The sequence below is a fragment of the Aricia agestis genome, chromosome 19 (assembly GCF_905147365.1).
Source record: "Aricia agestis chromosome 19, ilAriAges1.1, whole genome shotgun sequence".
NCBI lineage: Eukaryota > Metazoa > Arthropoda > Insecta > Lepidoptera > Lycaenidae > Aricia > Aricia agestis.
Genome location: NC_056424.1, coordinates 6,037,505 through 6,061,097, shown reverse-complemented (window position 1 = coordinate 6,061,097; position 23,593 = coordinate 6,037,505). Strand labels below are relative to the sequence as shown.

Below are 23,593 nucleotides of genomic sequence, written 5' to 3'. Positions count from 1 at the left end.
TCCGCGCCGCCCGCAGTCAGCGCGCGCCCGCGGCTCGTGCACCATGGACCCGCGACCCCTAGTGCTGCTGCTCATCCACATCCACCTGTGCGAGATGATGGCCGCGTGCGCCAGCACCAGCGACCTCACCGACCTCACCAACGTGCGCCTCCAGTTCGTCAAGCAGCAGATCCTGAAGAAGCTGCGGCTGTCGAAGAAGCCGGCGGTGGCGGTGCCCGTCCACAGCCTGCCGATGCCGGTAGCCCAGGGCCAGACCCTGAGCCAGGGGACCGACAAGCCCCCGGAGTTTGACGACTACTACGGCAGAACGGAGCAGAAGATCATCTTTCCCGTTGAAGGTTTGTGACAGTGTTACTATTTGGGTACCAAGTGGTGTCCCTGTTTATGTTGAGGTACCAAGTTCGAAGGCCCCTGTTACGGTTTGTTTGTTTACGTGGAAAATTTTGCTGAGATATCGCCGGGCTACCTTGCATCAAACAACATCGCGGTAATTTTTAATTTTTTGAAGTTTTTAATTAAGACACATACCAATTTCGCTCTAGTACGTTTATTTAGGAGAGCTACCTTTTTATTTACCTTTATATCTACAAAAAAATCGTAAAGTTATTCTCATTCGTAGATCTTTAACTAATTTATTATATTTTATATTTTAATTTTTTTTATTAATCACAACAATTATAATTATTTAAAGCTAGAGTTAACTCTCTTGCCCCGCTTGCACAAATATGCACATTGCATAATATACGCTATGTGACTTGTGAGTTTACTGGAGATTAGCTAGGTTGTTTATTAAGAGGATACACCAGGGGTGAGAGAAATTGAAAATCGGTATTTGAAAATGTATTGCTATCTCACCAATCTCAAGTCTCCCACCGCAGAGCGCGATAGAGACAACACGACAAAAGTTCTAATAAAAGAACAGAAAATCTTCGATTCGTTGTCCGCTGATTCCTTCTCCAAAACTTAACCGATTTAAGTACTTTTTTCATTAAGAATTAAAGTAAAGATTGAGCTGTGTTCCTATGTTTTAGTTTTTTTGTATATTCTAGCCAGTATTGTTTTCTGGGTGTTTGAACACAGAGGAAAATCTGGTAATTTTTTGGGTTTTTGAACGTTCATATCTTTTTTATTAACTAAATTATGAAAAAAAAGAAAACATAGGGACATTGTATTAGTGGCCATAGATATTCAGGAAAAAAATTATTACTCTACGGCATTATCATGCGAGGGAACAGGGGACAACGTTTGTATGGAAAATTGATAATATAACTTCACTTAGATTTTGTCACATTTCGATATTTGTAATCCACACGACAAATATAATTTAAAAGCCTCGACTCTGTCCCTGAATTTCAAACAGTTTGGCAGCCGCCGCAGGAAAATTATTATTATTTTCATGTGGCTCAGCTGTGTAGGCTTTTTTGGCTATAAGTCAGTTCGAGATCTTGTTGAAATTTGGGTCGAGATCTTGGTCGTGAATCAAGATTTTCGTGATTTTCGATATTGAGCAGAATAATTGAAAAAAAAAAATGCGTTTTTTTGCTGCAAATTAATAGTAACCGGTATTTTATTATTATGCAATGTTTCAAAGATTTTTTTTTTATAAAATTGGGTATTTTTATATAAACTTAACATAACAAACTCAGTTTTTACACATACTCAAGTTTTTTTAAACATAAAAATCTGACAAGTTAAGCGCAGACGACAGACTACTACATGCCCATCCGACGCAAGGATCATCTTACTTGTCAGATAATCAGCCTGCATTGTCCTAACCAAACTTGGAAATAACATGTTTCCAACGCGAGAATCGAACCCACGACCTCCGAGTCAAGAACCACGCTCTTAACCACTGGACCACGGAGGCGTTAAAAAAGTGAAAAGTAACACTGTGTCACTATTAATTAACTTTACACCACCTAGACCTAGTTAACTTTATATCGCCCCAAAGACTCTAGCGGTCAATTTTACTGCCATGTGTCGTATAAGATTAAGCTAGCGTCTACTGTCTAGCTTTGCGATAATCTCTCTTATCGCTAGAATACTGACCATTGATCCCGCGGACATATCTATATCTAATTATTATCTTCACAAGCATATTGCATAGTAACTGTATGCGCACGCGTAACACTAAACTCATAAATTTTGTTATTAGTAGAGCACAGGGCGTTTTTTTTTATAACTCACTATAATATAATGAAAAAGGTCATTAAATTAAAGTTAACAAATTGTTAAATGGCTCCGAGAGCGGCCACAAGTCTATGCGTTTTTCTTGTAAAGTTAGAAATACTAGGAAAAATTCAAAAGGAAGAAAAAGTAAGAGGCTGCGAATTTTAATGTCAAAACAAAGGTTTTTCTTATTTAATTTTGCCTTTATTTAACTCATCAATCCCCAAGAGGCACCGGCTGTCGCATAACAATTGAAAATCTATTGTGTCTGTAATTCCCACGATCGAGGTATATATATCCTTTTTCAGTTATATCATATTATACATGGCTACTTCTAAGTTATATCCTATGAGATTGGCAGAATTTCAGGGCAAACAAAGGAAAGGTCGCGCGAGTCGCGCTGCAGCCTGCATTGGGTGCGCCGCGTAGAGGGCCGTAGCCGAGTAGGCGTAGCGCCCCGCCCCGCCCAAAACTCTGACAAATATAACCTTAAAATATGTTATAATAAATATAATAGCAGGTTGTGGTTTTCAGCTTGTTATATTTACAATATTAATTCGTAAAAAAGTAAATTGTATAAGTAAACTTGAAAGTAAATAACGCGGGTATAAAAATGTGGCAAACCCCACAATTTGATTGGGTTGTTTTTTGTCAAATTTGAGGGCGGCTCGCAATTTCCAGCTTCATAATTCTTAGAGCTCACGTGCGGATTATAAAATATGATATTAAAATATTGGAAAATCAATATGGCGTTATATTCACTTGTTTATAACAATACGTGACTCCAAAGTTTAAGGGTGAAGCCAAACGAGCGTAATTTGTGAGGTTGTGAGTCGCAGAATTTCGGCTGGCAGAAATTCTGCTGCAATCAGTTTCATACAAAAGTCATGTTTGATTCACCCGAGCGTAATTTTGTGAGTCATGCTTTGTATGAAAAGATATTTAGTTATTTACGCGACCGAAATTCTGCGACTCACGACTCACAAAATTACGCTCGTTTGGCTTCACCCTAATGTTACGTTTCACTCAACACTAAATCATTTCGTGCTGTAGTTACTAGTTAGGAATATTTACAAACAAAACGAGAAATGTTTTCCGGCGTTCATGATAAAATTGACTTAATTAAGATTACAAAATTATTGTTTATTCTAACTTAAATTCCTTGAAAATTAATGAACTAAAGTATAGCCGAAAATGTTGATAATGCATATTGGAAATGTAACATTTATTAAGTGTGTTTATAACGTCAAAAATCAAAAAGTATGAGGCACGCAAATTGCAAATATTACTTCGGATTTTCGGAGGCTCCGTCAAGAAAAGTTTTTTTTAACGGGTTCTGGCCCACCACACATTCCCACCACTGCATCTCCTGTGTCGCCAGGGACAGCTGTATCCAAATTCTAACCACGAACCCTTTGATATGATCTCAGGGGGGCCGAGAGAAATACTAAGTCTCGGGACCCGCAAAGAAATTAATCAGAAGAAAATAGGAGGAGTACAAAGTGTATCGCGAAGAGAAGATTAGGAACCTCTGTCTACTTCGGAGTTAGTAGAAATTAAGTTAGTCAGATTAATATTAGTATTAGAAAGATATCACGCGACCGCTGACCCGACTCCGCTTCCGCGATCCAACACACAGATAGTATAGTTTATTATTATACAATCGCCAATTGTGTGTATGTAAGTATGTATAACACGTGTACCTAACTTCTCACTTGAATTTAGATACGGGGCATGATGTCATATCGTCGTTGCGCTTGCCAAATTCTGTATGTGTTTTTAGTTAAATTTTCAGGGGTGTAAACTATTTTATTGAATGATTGATGGACTTATCAATAATTTAAAACGTCTTTTAATAATTTCATACATTAATAAGATTTGCCACCATTTTTAATTTATTGATAAGTCCAACCATCAGTAAATAAAAAGCCCCTGAAAATTTGACTAAAACACATACAGGATTTGGCAAGCGCAATGACGACATTATGTAGTACGATTCAATATCGAATATTTATTAATATTACTAATATTTTAAAAACTACACTAATATAATAAAATCTAAAACAATTTGCGCTGTCAAATGCACGAAATTGCTTTGCAAACTGGTCAACAAAAATACAGGAGCTGACTGTATAAATATCCTTACTTGAATTTATCAAACATTTTATTAAGGAAAATTCATAAACTTGTGTAAGATACGTATTTTTGAAGCCTCCCTTTAAATAATATTTACCTGTTATAATCTATTTATACAGTTAAATTATTTGTTTGTTATTGTGCAGTAATTTTTGTACTTCTTATCTCGTTTTTAACCTATTCACCCAATTCAGTATTGAACATTGGTCTTTCACGTGTAAAATTGTGGGCTCATCGCATTGCATCGAGAAAAAATGTGCATATCTCTACATTTTTGTGTTAATTAATATCTGATTTTAATGTAGCCATAAATGATGTCAATGTCAGCTAAAATTCAACAATATGTAGGAGAATAATAGTGTGCTGACTCTTCCGTGTCGCAAATATTTGTACAGGGAAAAAAATCCTCAAATATATTTTCTTTACTTATTACCCACGTTAACTATGTATTGTTAAATTGATTCATTGTCGATGGTGGACATGCATTATATGGTCGAGCTATGTCATGCCCTTTGCCCAGCAACAACAGATTATCTTAACATACCTTTTAATATAGTACGGGAGCCCTAAAACATTTTTTTTTTATTACTATCAAGCTAATATTTGGGAGTAGCTTTATTTTGATAAGACGAACAACATTTTTATCTGCGAAAAATCTTGAAAGTGGTACCTAACAGAAATAGAAAGGATTAATAGAAATAGAAGCTTGATTAATAGAAAAAAAATTGTTCCAGGGCTCCCGTACTATTAACTATTTAGGTCAAAAACTGTGTCGACTTTAATTCAATTTCTCTAAAAGTGCATATTGATTAAAGCAATCCCTAAATCTCGATTTTATTAAGATTTTTTTCAAACATGTGTTTTAAAAATTATTTTAGTTGAAATTTAAAAGATGAAAGATAACGTAAAAGTTACCTTTAAACGGCCTTACTTAGAGACATTTAATGATGATTAAACTTAATTTTAATTAAGAGTTTAACAGATAATGCATGGGGCTTGTTTCTTCATTCATCTACTTACAGTTAAGTAATTAAAACTCGTCTCTAAGGCCGGTATAAATAGTCAGTACTCAAGATGCATCTCGGTCTCAAGACACGGTTCAGGCTCTGTGATTGGTTGGCTGTCAAAATTTGGACCAATCATAGAGCCGAACTGCGTCTTTAGATCGAGATGCATCTTGAGTACTGACTATTTATACCGGCCTAAGTGCGGCAGTGAGACGCGACGGTTCACAAGAGGACTGCCAAAGCACTTGTCGAAGTTTTTTCATCAGAAACACCAAAATTTTTTATAAAAATGGGATCATATCCCTACTAACAAGATGGTAAAAAGTTATCGAACAAAATGGCACCTATAAACTTTAGTCAATTGTAGATAAACTTTATAAAAAAACATTTTGAATTTTTATATAAAATGCGAAGGAACTTTTCCTCCAATCTAATGAGACTATGCCTCTACGTTTTTATTTTATCTTAAATATCTTTCAAATTTGTTTTATGGTCGGTGGATTGGCGGGGTACGGGGCATTAATTTTTTGCGATTTTTGAAGAGTATTTTTTTTTATTAGTAAATTTAGAAAAAATCGAACGTAGAAGCATAGCTTTAACAGATCCCAATATTGTATAAAAAACATTTGTGTAGACGCATCGTCCACGGTGCAAAATGGGGAATACGCTTGTATGAAAAAACAGTGTTAGCGTTTCCTCTTAAGAGAGTAGAACAGTATATTGTTTATAATATTATTATCAGTAATTATTTAGGATAGGATACAAATATTACAATTTACAACTGAGACGTAGTAACCTTTTCTTACATATGCATTGTCATATTAATGAAGCGAAAAATAGCTCTTATAATATTTAAATAGACATAATATTTACGCATGATATTTTATCTGTTATTGACTTATTACTAATGTGGGTCGATTTATAATGTCCTCTGCTTTAAATAAAGCTGCTCCACTTTAAATAAGAGGTAAAATCTGAGGCCTAAAGTTAAATAAGAGATCTTTTAAGAGAGATAATGAAAAGTAGAACAGAAAAAGATGAAACTTATGTCCTTACAGAAGAGAATCAAAGTGAAACCTAGTAGTACCTAGTTTATAATAATATTATAACAAACTAAAAATATGTATGTAAGTACTACATAATATATTCTTTCCCACGGTCTCAATGAACTGCTAAGTCGGGATTGAAACCCGCGCCCGGCGCGCGGCGTAGCGCCACCACTGAGTCAACCGGCGCGGCGTCACCCGCCTGCCCTTTGGCCTAAACAACGCTTATCAGCTGCCCCTTATCATCCGTATCACTTATCTCACCAGGATACGTCAGTTAGCTTAAGTTTAACTGTTACCTGAATATTATGAAATTACTAATTGTTGTTGCCCGTGGCTTGACATGCATTTTTGAAGATTCCTTTCTAAGTAGGCCTACATCTTAGGAGAAACAAGTGAGCGAAATATCAAGTCCCCAATTCTAATGATTCGGCCTGTGCATTGACCTATCTTTGCCTTTTATTATGTATTTGCACATATTGTAGAATTTGAAGTTTGAAAAATAATAATTGAGCGTATCTAATCTTAACTTTTTTATTTTTAAATTTTAAGAAAAATGTCCAGTCAATCCAAACAGTCCTTAATCCTGATTGATTTCCTCAATAATTCTCACAATTTCAATGTTTACATATAAGATGTATGCAGTGACTAAATGGCAGATACTGTTCGTCACCACTCACCACTCATCAGTCACATTCGTCGTTTATTTATAGAGCGATTAGTGCAGCACGCGCGTCTCGCGTGTTGGTCCGAATGGGCGCGAGATAAGTCTAATTGAGAAGAAAAAAGGTCGCATACTAGAGATAACATCTAACACCGAGAATTATTCACCCCGGAATATGCCTATTTCTGTTGGTATGTCAATAATGGGTACTTTTAGTAATTCGGTTCAGTAATTTACGAGTCCATCGCGGACAAACAACGTGACACGTAATTAAGATTTTTCATTTATTAAGGTTTGATTAACCACACTACCTAGGTCCTAACTAATAAATTAAAAAAAGTATGCCAGATTAATTATACACTGTATGTCATCCTACTTTTTAAAGCATACTAACAAATGTTTGTATGTCTATTACCTCTTAATGCTCTGTCCGGGATAAAATAATTAAAAGTATCCCATGTCCTTTCCTGGGACACAAAGTATCTCCATACCATATTTCAGGGCTTGAAGAGGTAAAGCAGCCTCCACACGTTGGCCGTGTTTGCCGAACAGAAGAGGACGGCGCTATACTAAAGAAAGAGATTGAATTATTTGCGTCTTTCTTTCTGGTATAGCGCCGTCCCCCTTTCTTCGGCAAACACGGCCAACGTGTGGAGGCTGCTTTACAGACCGACAGACAGACAGAGATACTTTCGCATTTATAATATTAATAGTATAGATGATAGCTGATACGTCTCTCCGGGCAAAATCATGCTATGAAGAGTCCGGGTCGATTACAATTTAGTATGTAAATATTGTAATCGTTAATATTTTTGGTATGTAAATATTTTGCAGTGAATCTTTGTACAGGAACCTAGGTAATTACTATCTTACGCTGAATAATAACTCAAATATGGTAAATACTCTCGTGTGGGAAATGATCTTGGTATTACGTTTGTATGAGAACTGCGATGGCGCCCGGACTCTAAAATATTATGGCATTGACCCAAAAAATCTATCACGAGTTTTTATTAATACGGAAATGACTGGACACAACACAAATACGTGTCTCACGATATTCAGCGGATTCCCCTGCTACATGCTATTGATAATACATATTAGGTTTTTCATATAATATCATTGACATTAGTGCTATTTTATAATATTTGGATATTGTAATTCACAGATTTTTTATAGTCTTTTCACTTTACAATAATAACAATAGCTATTAAAATGTGTTATGAACATAATATTTATGTTTATTTGTTGATAGCTTATTTTATTGTTTTTAGTCTTACTAATTAATAGCCCACGTGAGGACATTTTATTGTTTACTAGCTGTTATTATGACTGGATGAAGAAGTTTAAAGAAATTAAATAAGTCTAAATATATTTTGTCTCGTTTTGCCACATTTTACTGATTGATGACTTTAGGACGTGTAACCAAACATACTTCTGTTTCATAATATTAAAATAGAAGTTTAGATATAATATATTATAATATAACCTACAACAGATTTTATTGAAATATAATTGAATAATTTTGTTGTACCTCCACTAAGTTAAAAATTGGATCTGGCTGTTGCCTGGCAGTATCTATAAGGCATAAGCAAAATATGAATAACTGAAGTATTCAAATCTTACCTGAAAATGCTGCAGCGGTATCCATGTATTCAGATTTCAGACTGATTCCTCACTGTCACGGTGATAGAAACACTTTCTGGAAGGAAACATTTTGAATCAGTATTTTGGCCTCTTGAAAGTGTATTTTGGCCTCTTGAAAGTATATCTACTGTACAGCACTGGAGAATCGTTATGTATCTGCTTGTATGCAGGGTGTAACAAAACTAAGTGATAATAAATTAGGGCGTGTAATTGTGTATGTGTCCCTTATAAGTAATATTGAGTTCACTGTGAAAGTAGCAGCGCTGAAAGAGCAAATATTTTTTGTGTTTTGTATGGGCCGCGCTCCAGCGTTAAGGATTTGCCCATACAAAGTAAAAAAGCTTACCCTTTCATGGCTGCTACTTTTACAGCGAACTCAAATCTCAGGGGACTCATACACACCCTAAAGTATTATCATTTATCACTTAGTTTTGGTACACCTTGTGTACATCTATTTTATTATAAAAAATATATACACGACTACATATTATAGGGGATGGTCCGTCGTTTTTGTGTGTAAGGTGTAGCCTTTATTCATAGGGTTGTAAAACCATGACTTGTCTAGTAAATTGTGTCATATTTGCATCTTCTCTTATATATAAAAATGGATTTCCAAATGTGTTAGTCGCGCTAAAGCTCGAAAACGGCTGAGCGGATTGGGCTGATTTTAGTCTTAAAATATTCGTAGAAGTCCAGGGAAGGTTTTAAAGTGACACGAAGTTCACCGGGACAGCTAGTTCGTTGATAAAATCAACAAAATACCTACCTATTTAAAATCGTTAAAATATAACTTGTGAAATTATTACCTGAGTGGTGGCGGCACGGCGCCCCGCGGTACAGCTGTGTACGGCTCAGCACGGTCGGCTCGGCACAGGCCGACGCGGCTCCGCTCGGCTTCGCTCGGCACGGCTCGGCTCGGCTCCGCTAGCTCCGCTAGTAAGGTCTCGATCACACATACTGAGTAGAGTGGCGAGAAAGTAGCGGGACAGCGCTCTCTGAAAATTTTATTGACAGCACTGTCTCGCACTCTACTAGGACGTGTAATCGTCAATTCAGACCGCAACGCGACGCGTAGATGCATTTCTAAATTAGTATGGATTTGACAGATTCGCAAGACGTCTCACGCTGACGACATCTGTCAAATCCATACAAATTTAGGTTGCGTCGCGTCGCGCCTCGCCTCGTCACGGTCTGAATTGACCCTAACGAGACCCTAAGCTCGGCATCGCTCGGCTCGGCTCCGCTAGGCTCAGCTCGGCATCGGGTCGACGGGCTCCGCACGGCACGGCTCGGCCGCCACTACACTGCACCGCACTCGTGTACGCACTGCACCGTACACGCCACAAAGAATTGCCTCTTCCAATCTAATAAAATAAAAAAAAAAAAACGATTTACACTTCGATTTCCCACACATTGTCTAGAAAAAAGGTTGGCGAGAATATTAGGAAATCGTTTTTACTACCCACCTGTGTAGTCTTGTGCTAAGCCCATGGCCCCTCGGAACACAACATCGCGAAAAAAACTCTTCAATTATTTAAACCGAACACTCGCGATGCAGCTACCGATCGAGGGATGCAACATCAACCTCGGCTGCCGAACGAAATGCGCACAAAAGTCCGGAAACCGACAAGATATATAATTATCCCAGAGAACTCAACACGATTTGTCGGTACAGGTCGGAGTCCCAGGGCTCCGGGATGAGTCCGGACTCATCATCGCGACGCGAACACTTCCTGAGTCGAGACTCGAGACGCGAATAAACTGAGTTGACAGACGTCCAACTTGGTAAAGTTATTTAAAACTACCCTCAGATTCATATTAATTTTTATTAGTATGATTAAAAATTACGTATTGACTAGAAAAAAAATTTAAATACAATAATAAGCTACTTGACCTAATTTTTTTCCTAATGCTAATCGCTTCATAATCATTCAGTTTTACAAAAAAAAAACTAATATTTTAATATTTTACACAGTAGAAACCCATAAAAATGTTGATTGAAAAATATGCCTTATAAATGGCGCCGAAAACATTGTCCGCCATAGTGTGACTTCATACGTTTTGTATTTTAAACTCTCTTTATCATTTATTTATATGCTGAATGTACGCGACTAAAAGTGCCCAAAAAGTATAAAAGAATTAAATAAGAAATTAGAAATCATATTTTGTAATGTTGAAAACTTTTGGAGAAAAGTTTTGGCCATTTCATTTCCCGTCTACAATAAATGGAGATAATATATAAAACTGATGTTTTATTTCAATTATTCAAGAAAATATATTTTACAAATCTTTCTAGTTTCTAGGCTAATTCTTATTATTTATGTACAAACTAGCTGTTGCCCGCAACTTCGTCCGCGTGAATGTACGTTATTAATTATTTTTTTTTTGTAATTATTTGTAATTATTATTACAAATTATTTGTTCGATGAAATTGAATATAGCTCAAGTTTATTAGTTTATTATCAAGCTTATTATCCAAAAATTATATAGGACAAACAAAAAAGGCTGTATTGTAAGTTACAAGAAGTTTATGAAATGTTTTTTTGGCACAAAAATTATCTTGATATAAAAGGACACAATTAATAAAATAATTAAATTTCGATCGCTTTTTTTCGACACGATGGCGTCAGTTAAAACTAAAGAGCATGTAAAATTATTATACTTGGAACAAAAATAAACGAACACCGTGAACTGTTTTTTTTATATATTTTGTCATTTAAGTTAGAACGTTCGAGCAATGATATTCTATGTTACTTTTTAGAAACTCATTGCGTTCGAGTGCCAAAACAATAAATATTTTTTTTAAAAACTAAAAAATTCGTACTTTGAATTTTCCGAAACTTTAAAATATAAGGAAGAAGACTGTATTGATATTATAATTTAGCAATTTTTATTGTGGGTTGGTAATGCACAAACCCCAGCTAGTAGCGACCATTTATAGATTACTTACTTATTTTATGATTATGATAATATTATATTAAGATCGATGCATTTAATGTGAAACTCATAATTAAGTAAATTAAAGTTGAGTAATCATTAACTGTTTCTGTAGGGCATTACACTAACTTAATTTTTATGCTCGTAGCCTACGAATAATGAAAACTAAGGAAAAGTAACTCCGTCAAAAAACATGCTCCACAATACTTGTCAAAAAAGTGTACCTTAGGTACACATTTCAATACATTTGCAATATTTAGGTGACCTTGAGCGGTACTAGGCTGATGTTACATGACAGATCAAAAGGAACCAAAACGGTAATAGCAGAGTAGACAGAATGATAGAGTATGCCGACTTAGAACTGATGTTGAAATTTTTAAATTTGACGTATTATGACGAAAATCGTCGCTAGGGTTGTTAAATTGTTACCTACGAATTTAAAACTATGACATATTCGCTGGACGCGTTCCTCTTTGGTCGTATTGTTGTTTGTGTTTTGGCACATGCGATTAAAATTGTCAGAATCCAATTTTGAAATCTTTATTTTAAATATTTAGAAATAAATTATATCAGCCAGCGCGAGGCACATTCCGTTCATAATCCTAGTGAAACCCGACGAATTTGACAGATATTGAAACCTGTCTGTTTAATTGCAGTCGAACTACTGGTCGTTATGTCATGTTACGATTCCTTAGTTTTTATTATTCGTAGCTCGTAGCAGTGCTACGGTGACTGTCGTAGCAGTGCTACGCGGGCCGAGCGCTACGCGTTCAAATCATATTCATGGCGCCCAATACTTTCTATTTTCTAATCTTGTCATAAAATTTTTAAATTCCTCATATTTTTATTTCTCCATTTTAAATTGTAACTTATTTATTAATATGATATTATAATTTGATTTTAATGCAATACTATTCTATGTTACCTACTTAATCTTATATATAAAAATGGATTTTCAAATGTGTTAGTCGCGCTGAAACTCGAAAACGGCTGAACGGATTGGGCTGATTTTAGTCTTAAAATATTCGTAGAAGTCCAGGGAAGGTTTTAAAGTGACACGAAGTTCACCGGGACAGCTAGTAATTATTATTATTAAGAGAAAAGGGTTGTTTGCATTGCATAAGGTTAATGTTAAATGCTAATGTTGATAAAACTATCATCACCCAAAATAGACCACTGGGAAAAACATAGGCTATCATCGTCAGGGCCACAAGGGCAACTGGCGCCTGTGTGCAGAAAGGATTTTGGCGCCCCTTAAGGCATTTCGAATTATATTTTTTATTGATGGTAGGTAGGTGCTTGAAATAAAGCAAAGAACTAAACTATAAACTATTTATACTAATTAAATACGATATGATAATAAAATATCGTTACATACTATTACCTAATTCAATTTAATTTCTTAACTTTTATTTTAAAATCATTTTTATTTTCTTTTTAATTTTTTTTTGGCCCTTGGTATTGGCGCCCCTGAAGGATGGCACTTTGGCGTCTCTAGTGGGTGGCACCCGTGTGCATTGCACACATTGCACATATTATGGTAGAGGGAGCCCTGATTATCGCATTAATTAGGCAGAATAATGTCGCGGATCTCAATTATAATTGTGACTCGATTATAGTACGATGGTCGATTTCCAAATAGTTGATAATGTGGTCAATTAAGTGTGTGTGACCCCACTAATTAGACCAAGGAGTGACCCGCGACTGATAGTGGCGGCCGATGGTGGACACTTACTGCGCACAAACAAACAAAACTGCCCAATTATTCACCTAGACTTAAGCTACACTTAAGGTATACAACCTATATTTTTTATACCGATCTATCGAGTTAGTATTTAGTAAATTCTCTCATGCTAATACTTAATAGCAGATCAAAAATAGCCACTTAGCACTAGCCAGAGGCTCGCATATTAATTCTGTTGTGCAAGTACGTGTTAATTAATTTTCACGAAAATAGATTAACTAGAATTTAAGAATGTGTCATAATTTATTGATTTGAAATTATTTTAAGTAGTTTTTAGCACTTTTGTAACCATCAAAAGTCAAAACCATTTATACAAAACTGTTTCTGCAAGTCGTTAAAAGGAATTACTTGAATCTCCAAACTTCTTAGTATATATTGCGGTACTTATAACAAAAGTTGTTGAAAGATTACGTATTAAATAATACTTTTATAATATGACACTATGCTATGTTGTTACAGGGGAGTGCCTAACGTCGGGTCGGTACCCGTTCGCGTGCCTGCAGTTTGAGCTGCCGCCGGACGTCGAACCTGAGGAAGTTACTGTGGTGGAGCTGTGGTTTTATAAGGTACAGCTTATAATACAGAACATCTGTGTGGACGGGCAGTCACTCAAATTGCAAACGATAATTTCAACATGGAAATTGGAAATTTTGTATTGGATTTGACATAACCCATCATTACGCTTGCGGATACATTTTTGATTTCGAACTTTGATGTCGAAATTCACGAATGCAATTTGATTGGAGTTGGATCTTTTTTTTGAGCTACATTTTTATGAACTTTCTTAGTTAGGAGACCATCGTCCTCTATAACTACTAAATTATTTCAGGAGCCCGACCCCCTGGACGAATATAATCAAACGTTCGTGATATCGGAGGCGGCACACTGGGACAGCCAGCAACAGTTCAAGAAGACCAGGCCCATCGCCATCCGGGAGACGGACATCGGCGAGGGCTGGGTGCGGGTGGAGCTGGCCTGGGCCGTGCGCGTGTGGCTGGAGGGCAGGGAGAGGCTGCACACGCTGCATGTGGCCTGCAGGACTTGCCAGGTAAGAGGCCTTTCTCGGATAGGAATATTTGTAAGGCGGTTGAACATGCTGCAAGTGACCTGCAGGACTTGCTAGGTAAATAGATGCCACTCTTAGATAAACATAATATTTGAAAGGTTCTGTTTGGTTGGCAAGATTAAGAAAAAAAAACTCCTGCAGATTTCTACATTTCCAAGGCGTGGCAAAGTTTGTTTAGCCTAAGTAATTAACTATAGTTTTGCGAAGAGGCCTAAGCTGTCTCAGATATCGCATCTTCATAATCGAAATTGCAATAGATTGGAGCGACGCTAAATTGTACCTAAGATACTTGGCACGTGTAGTTATTGTAATGATTACTGACATAATAATATTAGAATCAATTAAACAAAAACTTATCGACGAGGATGGGATTCGAACCCACGCGTGCAGAGCACATTGGATTAGCAGTCCAACGCCTTAACCACTCGGCCACCTCGTCATGTTTATGAATGATGAATTATAAAAACATTCTACTATTATGTAATTAAAATAGCTCAAAGATCTATTTTTATAGCTCATGATAACTCAATAAAAAAAGCCTGTCACCACTAAACTGTATGGGGGCCGCGTTGGTGGAAATAATTGTTTTTGCCTTTGATGTAAATATAGCTACAGATAAAGGGGGTGCTAGCTGTCTTTCAAACAAAATATAATATAGTTTATCGTGTTTCTTATTAGCGAGTCATTAATTATGTAATGTATTTGTTGTAGCTTCCTTGACCCGTAAAGTCACATTTGTGCAAATGCCACATAATATCTAATGAGACGTTTGTTTTCTATGTAAGGTATTATCAAAATACATTCGACAGTATCGACAGCGAAGTTAGAAATCCGAAACCTCTTTGAGTATGTGTTCTGACTTCTGTGTCCGAAACGTATGAAATTTGACATAGCGAATCGTAAGCGCCTTTACACTTAGCGATGCGTTGTCGAAATCTCATATTTTTGATATCTAAAATCGAATACAACTTGACCAAACTTACCTGCCCTAGTAGACAAGTGGCAAGCGATTATCGTAAACGCTTACAAAATGTATGCGATTTGACATAAGTCATCGCTTCGCTAGCGAATACTAATGTCAAATCCCATACATTTTGTGGCGGTGGCGTTCGCGTTAGCGTTTACGATAATCGCTTGCCGCTCGTCTAGGCTCTCTGCAAGCATATTTTAGCCTTCGCTACTTACGACGAAGTTAATAGTTAAAAGCATCGTTAAGTTATATAACAATCACGGTATGTCACTTAGCGACTAGCGTTGTTTATGTCAATTACCGAATTTTGGTATTCGTCTGGTATGGATATTCGTCATCGTCATTAGATACCGATGGCAATATTATGCCTTAAGGCTGCATTTCCACCAGAGATGTATTGCGAGAAATGTGTTTTTAAGATCCAATAGCATCGCCGCACTGAGGATGCCATGACAAGCTCACGTTAATGAAGCGATTCTGTTGGTTCTCAAAAACACATTCCTCGCAACACATCTCTGGTGGAAACGCAGCCTAATGCTCTTACATACATACAGCCCAAGCGTATTAAAAATAAAAACTTTGTCAACAGAACCGTCGTTCCCCGCTGTCGTTCCACGAGAAGCACCGTCCGTTCCTGGTGTTGTACACGAAGTACGCGGGCAAACGCCGCCGCAGCCGCACGCTCGAGTGCGGCGCCACCACCAGCGAGTGCTGCCGGGAGCGGCTATATGTTAATTTCAAGGTATGATCCCTAAAGAAATATTTCGATATTGAGCCACAGAGGTTCGACGACCTCTGTGGCTCAATTGGTGGGCTATTGGTAGCTCAAGCCGGGGGTCGCGGGTTCGAATCCCGCCGACGGAACAAAAAGTTTTCAAAGTTCCTGGGTCATGGATGTCTATTAAATATGTGTATCATATAATAAAAATCTTAAATATATGTATAGTATATAAAGTATTAAATATATTTCCGTTGACTGGTACCCGTAACACAAGTCCTTCAGGTACTTAGCACGGGGCCAGACTGACGTGGTGTGAAGCGTCCATAGATATTATATTATATTAAAAATATTAAGTATAATACAATAGCTTTACCAAACATGTAGGAAAAGTTTGCTTGTGTGCATCGCAAAGGCACAGATTTTGGAGAAGAACGTGGGCTTCTTTTTATGACAGGAAAATGTACAGTTTTCGCAGTATTTTAATATGCGAGGGGAATCGCGGTGTTGAGTATCAACTACGAGGAAAAGTTTTGACTGTTAATTTGTATTGAATAGACTCCATAACACAAAAAAGTTAAGGCTTAAAAAATTACGGTTGCTACAGATATTTTGAGCGCTTACGAAATCACAAACTTAAGTAAATCATACATCTTAAATTAATTCAGGAGCTGGGCTGGGACGACTGGATCATCCGGCCGCAGGGCTACCACGCGTACTTCTGTAAGGGCACCTGCCTGCCCATCGCCGCCGTCGCGCAAGCCGACAGCTATCACCATAGTATTATTAGAGTAAGTTGCTTTTCCTTTCAGTCATTTATAGAACTTTAATGCGACGATCTATGGAAATACCGATATAACCTTAAGATGACCCTTTGGACATATTAATTGGGCATTGGAAAGCCAGATTGCAAAGGCTGTTACAATTTTAAAGTGCTCAAATTCGTAACGGTCTGCTATTTGCTTGGCACTGGCAAGTATACCGTCTCTTCATTAAATCTAGCTAGTATACTGTTGGAGTTTCAAAAGACACCTTTCGGAAGACTCAATAGGTACTACTTGAAACATTAAAAAACACGATAACCCAGAGACAATAGGAACTCACTGGTTTCATGTGGCTAGTAAATGTATTTTATTGCATCTACAACCTTCACGCGTGTGCACACAATATGTTGATAAAGCAATATCTTAATAGCGTACACGCATAGATACAATACAAAACTATGCTCTTAGTAAATTGAATTCCTTTTAGATATTTTTATAGCGGTTTGGCTATTAACATGGGCGTATATAAGGGGGAAGGGGGTCCTGGGGGTCCGCTATCGCAAATCTAGTAACACCTCATTCATTAAAATTGTAACAGTTATTTAGGCACTACGATGGAACAATCAATAAACATAGAATATACATTTCTAGCGCCAACATTTTAACCTCTTTCTTTCCACTTTCGCCTTCAGATAGTAGTCGGAAAGTATAATTATTAGATAAACTCTATTAGATTAAACTCTAGTTTTAACATCTTCTTTTGTCCACAGAAATATTTCTACTCGGTGTCAGAAGAGCGGCGGGGAGAGTTTAAACCATGCTGTGCACCCACCACATTCAGTTCGCTACAGCTACTATACATAACGAATAACACTGTTACACAGAAGACGTTACCGAACATGGTGGTGGAATCTTGTGGGTGTATGTGATATAGTTGGGACTTGGAGAACGCAAAATCTACTTGGTGTGGAAGAGTGTAGAAAAGTAGTGTTTCAGTGAATATTATTAGAAATAAATACTATCTAGCATTTAGTCAAGTTGTCATCGCCAGTAACGAGCTTCGTCATCGTTACTGGCGATGACAACTTGATTTGACTTTCCCGAACTTCGCGAAGTTCGGGAAAGCGGTAATGAGTTTGAAAAAAGAATCGCTATGTCAAATCTCATACATTCACGTTTTCTAACTTCGTTATCGTTATTGGCGATGGCGATTTCGATAAAAGCGATTTACGCGTACGATCACGCATATTTTCTATAGAGTACCTACCGACTTTTTTGTTGTTCGTAGCCTAATTAAAATAATTATGATTATGGAGGTTGTAAGTGTTATGTTTTGATCAGTGATGCATTTATGTGAGAAACAAATGAGGTAGGATTATTTATATTAAAATTAAAAAATGCTTAGTAATAAGTAGGAACATAAATTGGGTTTGCTTGATGAAGGACATAGAAATGAAGAATGTAAGTCATAGGTTTGTTTGTCTTTGTTTAGATAGAGAAATATTAGGAAAAGCACGAAATGGGGACAAAATTATCTCTGTCGTTCCCGTCAGCATTCCGATTATAGACTTTAGCACACAAAAAATAGAGTCTACTTCAAAAAGGCAAATGGTGGACGACGAGGACAATTTTGTCGCCATGCTTCTGGTCCCACACGGGTCTTAAAAACTTTGTTTTATTGTTACATTCCAACGAATGTTGTAGCTATAGTTTAAGACTATTTAATTTCTGTCCAATTAGTGTAAATAGTAAGGAAATTTCTTTGTTTGTTATGTACTTATTTATTTATAGTCGAAGACGGGCAGAGATAAGTCGGTTATAAATAATCTTTGAATTATAACAGTGTCAATGTATCTCAATTCGAACCGCTAAGAGAACCGGACTTTGATACACTATCTCGCGCCGTGTGCCGATAAATTACATTTTGTTCCAATTAGCTTAGGGCGCGAATTGCTAACGTTCCAAATTTGAATTTGAATATTCTTTTTCTTTTTCACTCGTATAAAGTAAAGTATACACACGTTATATTCGTTTTTTTATAAAAAATTAAACAACTGGAGATGTGTAAGTAGACATAAAATTGATTCCTGAATATTTAAATTTACAAAGGTTGTTAGAAGGCAATAATGTTTGTTATTTCAGTTATATTGTAGCTTACCTACTTACTCTCATAGAATTGTACGGTTGTTTGTATAAAATTAATATATTTGTTATCGGTGTAGCCGAGTCGTTGTCGAGTTATCCCAGTGGGATGCATGTGATGATAATTATTGTTATTTAGTTAATGTACTTAACTTAGGCACGACAGTGTTTAGTAGCGCGTTCCAGTGCATAAGTATTATAGATCATAAGTTCCTATTTGTAATTACACTAAAATTCTATTTTCAAATTAAATAACGTTCGACTTAAGAAGTTTTTATTATTTCGTTTAAAACTATCGCACCGGTAAATCAAATACAAAACTAAATATAAACGCACAACACATTTATTAAATAAAAAGCTACAAGATCACAATATAAATACATCAAAATTAGATTGCTGTGGATGAACCAAAAAACTTCAATATAATATGAATGTAATTATATAAAAATTTTACTAGTTGTAATTATGAAATTAGTCTATACTAACTTCATAAATTAGTCTATACTAATTTCATAAATTAAGGGAACACAAATTTTGTTTACCGAATAGTTACTTTGTTTTGTGTCCAATATTTTATTAACTGATTTAAAAAAAATCTATTCTAATAGCTCTGCATTTTTAAATTTTCAAATTCACTCACTTTATTTCTTAATAGCAATAAACAACCAAGTTTCACTTATATTAATACTATTATATCACTACATTGCTTAGCACACTACTTTGATAAAAGACTAGATGTTGCCAGCGCCTTTTTATGGACCATAAGATCTAGATCACTAAGCTGCCTAGGAAATAAATCTAGAATTTTAGGAAACAAATCTGTCGTTTAGACTTTAGTCCATTTTCTCGTAACTCAGACCGTGCACCGCATTTAAGTTTATAAACTAAGTCATAGCCTCAACCAAAAATATAATATGAAGTGCATATATACAAAAAAATATTCACTAATACACACACTATTGCAATAAATAATGTTCATACATCGCCTTACGTCGTAAAACTTTCTAGACAAAATACATTATTCTGGACGATTTCACAATAATTGGACTAATATTTTATAGCTAAAAGTGTACTTATTTTAAATATAATAGTAAATGTATGTTACATACATTCTTGTCTATTAAAATTACAATATAAAAATATATTAAATATTATGCAAATAGCTATTTTAATGTCAGTATAAAATATTTTAAAATATAAATAACAATGTTTTATATCTACTTCATTTTAAAATCTTAAAACAAAAAGGCAAAATGGCACGGTATATTTTAAAATAAATAAATGTCTTTTAGACTTTCATCTCACTATGAACTTATCACCTAGGAATTTAAAATTTGGAATGAATTTATGATCACAAGCCTTGATATTTGGCAAAAAAAAGTCAGATTCCCAAAAGAGAATCTCAGATTGAATTATCTCTTTTTAATCAAAACCAAAATAGTTTTCCATTGGAAAATACTATTGTCTAAACGCCCTTACCAATAATAATATTTAAGCAATGCATCAGCTATACAATCTTTTGATCTTGTCTGCTACATTACAAAATACGCTTAATAGACAAGGAGAAAACATTGTATATTTTTTCATTAGTAAAGGAAAACATGTAATTGCATTAAATAATGTCAAGTCAATACATAGTTGTATAATACTTTTCGACTATCATTACTAAATTACGTATGATAAAAATGCAAGGTATCCGTGGATCCGTCGTCATTATTCGATTCGTTCTAACCTACTCTACAACTTTAAGAGCGATATTTACATCAATTTGTGACTATAATAACCACCTCCTTTGTTGGAAGTCGGTGAAAATTTGGAAGCACCTTAGTCTTTATAGTTGTGAAACAATACTGAACACTCCTGCTCGTACATTTGGCTAGTCAAAATGTTATCCCGCTTACCTGAAATAAAAAAGTAATATTCAAATAAATATAAAACCATAGACAGATACAATAAAATTATTATGTTATACAACGTAGACAAAAGGTCCCAATAGATGAGTTACAAGCACAATAGGTTATAGGCCTAGGAGGACACGGTGGATTCAACGCAACTTATAGTCTATACCCGTTAATGGCGGCTCTCGACATAGGCGAACGCGTTGGCCAACGCGTCTGCAGACGCGTTGGCCCAATGTGTAGAACGGGCGTTCGCGCGTTGGCCGTAGGTATTTAGACGTTGGCCGACGCGTCTGCGAGCTTGCCGCGCGGGTCGGAAATGTCGGCAAAAGATCAAAGGACATTTGTCGCAAGCTTCGCGCTCCATCCACACATAGGCCGCGCGATCAGTTCGCCCGGAGCGGCGATGAAGAGTGCACGTTTCCTTCTTGTGGCGAATTAACATCTAACTTGACGAAATGGCGAACAATATGAGTATCGAGAAAACATTTAAATTTATTGGGCCCTATGGGTCTATACAGACGGACCGCATTTCAACTGCAATCCAACCGCAAATTGCAGTTGAAGTGCAGTTTGAATGCAGTCACGACTGCAATAGAACTGCAAAGCGAACGCGCAGTCGGATTGCAGTTGACTGCAGTCGTGTGAACTTCATACCGACTGCATCCAAACTGCACTATCCCACCCACCCGCACGCTCCGCTCTCCCGCGCATGGAATCAGTAGCAGTACAGTTCGGATGCAGTCGGTATGCGGTTCACACGACTGCACGCCAACTGCAACTGAACTGCAATCCGACTGCGCATTTGGTTTGCAGTTCTATTGCAGTCATGTCAACTGCATTCAAACTGCACTTGAACTGCAATTTGCGGTTGGATTGCAGTTGAAATGCGGTCCGTCTGTATAGACCCTATCAGAGTAAAAACTGCCTGTGGAACCAAAAATCATATCAAAAGTTGCAAAAAAAATAAGGTTATTGGACATTCTATTTTCCTCACGATGTTTTTAGAGTTCCGTACCCAACAAGTAAAAACGGGACCCTATTACTAAGACTTCAACGTCTGTCTGCATTTCTGTCTGTCCGTCTGTCTGCCTGTCCATCTGTCTGTCCGTCTGTCTGTCTCCAGGCTGTATCTCAAGAACCGCTATACTTAGCTAGATTTCTGAAATTTTCACAGATTATGTACCTATATCTGTTGTCGCTATAACAACAAAATATACTAAAAACAAAATAAATTAAATATTTAATAAATAATAAATATATATTAAGTATTAATTATTAATCATGATAATTATTATAATAAGTAATAAGTAAGTAATAATTTTTATATATGTTATAGTCAAAGTCCGATACACAGTCTCTTCGCGGAAGGACTGGTTTATCCTAGGTTTGGCCAAAGCCGTCAGGCGATCCCCGAAATACATTTCAATTTCGCCCTTTGCCTGAAGTATTTTTAGTCAAACCCAGGAGCTCCTAACTTTTCAGTCAAACGTCGAAAGTAAATTATTCTGTTTCGGTTTTGGCCTAGTCAATCCTAGAAGCGACTGCAAAACTCGGTTAAACGTTGATCTGAACATGTTTAAACAGGTTCATAATGTCTCTCGCGGTGTTCCGACCGATTGTTTTGTCATTTCATGTTCGTTCATTGAGCGTGCGGGCGTGTAATTGTGTAAAATTGAAGATGAGTGAATCAAACCAAACGGTGTTGTTGTTACTAAAAACGTGGATAAAGAAGCTTTATTAAAACAATTAACATTAACATCAATGCCTCACCATGTCAGAAAAATGATTAATTTGCCACTTTAACTACCTAAGAAATTATTAAAACAATTAACATTAAAGTTAATGCCTCACTGTGTCAGAAAAATGATTAATTTTCCATTTTAATTACTTATGAAATTATTAAAACAATAAACATCAAAATTTTAAAAATGTTATTTTTTTATACTTACCTAATCTTACAAACTAACCTCCGTATATTCCAAAGCATTTATTTATTTATTTTATACTTTATTGCACATCGTACAAAAGGCGGGCCTAATGCCACACGGCATTCTCTCAAAGCATCTCAAATATAAAAGTGAAAATCACGTAAGCTGACCAATCAGGTGTCAGAACTGGCAGAGTTAAGCGGTTAAGACTTGAAAGCTCCTTAAATGATAAAATGCTTCCAAATATACGAAGATAAGACACTTCATACCTATATCGGAGTTTGACTCGTCAAACCCCGATTTAATAAAATTGTGTTTTGACGTTTGCCTGACCAAATTAGTCCCTCCCAGGTTTGACGAAAATTGTTTAGTCAAAGGCCGAAAATTTACATTTGTTTGGGCTTTGACTAAGTCATTCAGTCTGACCTGAGGATTGACCAGTCCAACCTAGGAGCGCCGGAGCTTCGGAGTTTGCCTATAACATATATAATAAATAACAAGTAATAAAAAAGTTAAATTATTTTAATATTATAAAATATGTAAAAGTGAGTTTATTTCTTTGTTTGTTACGTTTTCTCGCCTTTTATTTATTTATTTCGAGAATACCCTTTAAAAACTTTTTCTTGTCCACATTTACAAAGTAATTATAAGCTGTGAATAAATATACAGCTGCAGCTGTTAGCGAGTTTAGCGACTCAACATCCATTTTGAATCCGTCCGCACATTGGCGCGATCCAAAGCATACTGAGCGACCTTC

General features: G+C 36.3%; 2 protein-coding genes and 1 non-coding gene across 6 annotated transcripts in view; 1 reads left to right on the top strand and 2 right to left on the bottom strand.

Moving 5' to 3' along the window:
- The first annotated feature begins 27 nt into the window (after nt 1-27).
- Nucleotides 28-19,273, top strand: LOC121736739 (inhibin beta B chain). The gene is made up of 6 exons (XM_042128125.1): nt 28-338; nt 13,807-13,913; nt 14,177-14,395; nt 15,973-16,125; nt 16,770-16,892; nt 17,636-19,273. The coding sequence occupies exons 1-6, from the start codon at nt 44-46 to the stop codon at nt 17,792-17,794; spliced, it is 1,056 nt and encodes a 351-aa protein (XP_041984059.1). The 5' UTR covers nt 28-43; the 3' UTR covers nt 17,795-19,273.
- On the bottom strand, nt 14,771-14,852 carry Trnas-gcu. Its single transcript has one exon. It is a non-coding gene; the product is annotated as a tRNA-Ser (tRNA).
- Nucleotides 19,274-20,241: 968 nt separating the features above from the next.
- LOC121736686 (chloride channel protein 2) overlaps nt 20,242-23,593 on the bottom strand; it is an 88,169-nt gene continuing 84,817 nt past the window's right edge. For all 4 annotated transcript variants that reach the window (XM_042128048.1, XM_042128047.1, XM_042128049.1 and 1 more), the window contains one exon: nt 20,242-20,908. In XM_042128048.1, coding sequence (XP_041983982.1) covers nt 20,905-20,908 — 4 coding nt within the window. In that variant the 3' untranslated portion in view covers nt 20,242-20,904. The remainder of the gene's footprint in view (nt 20,909-23,593) is intronic.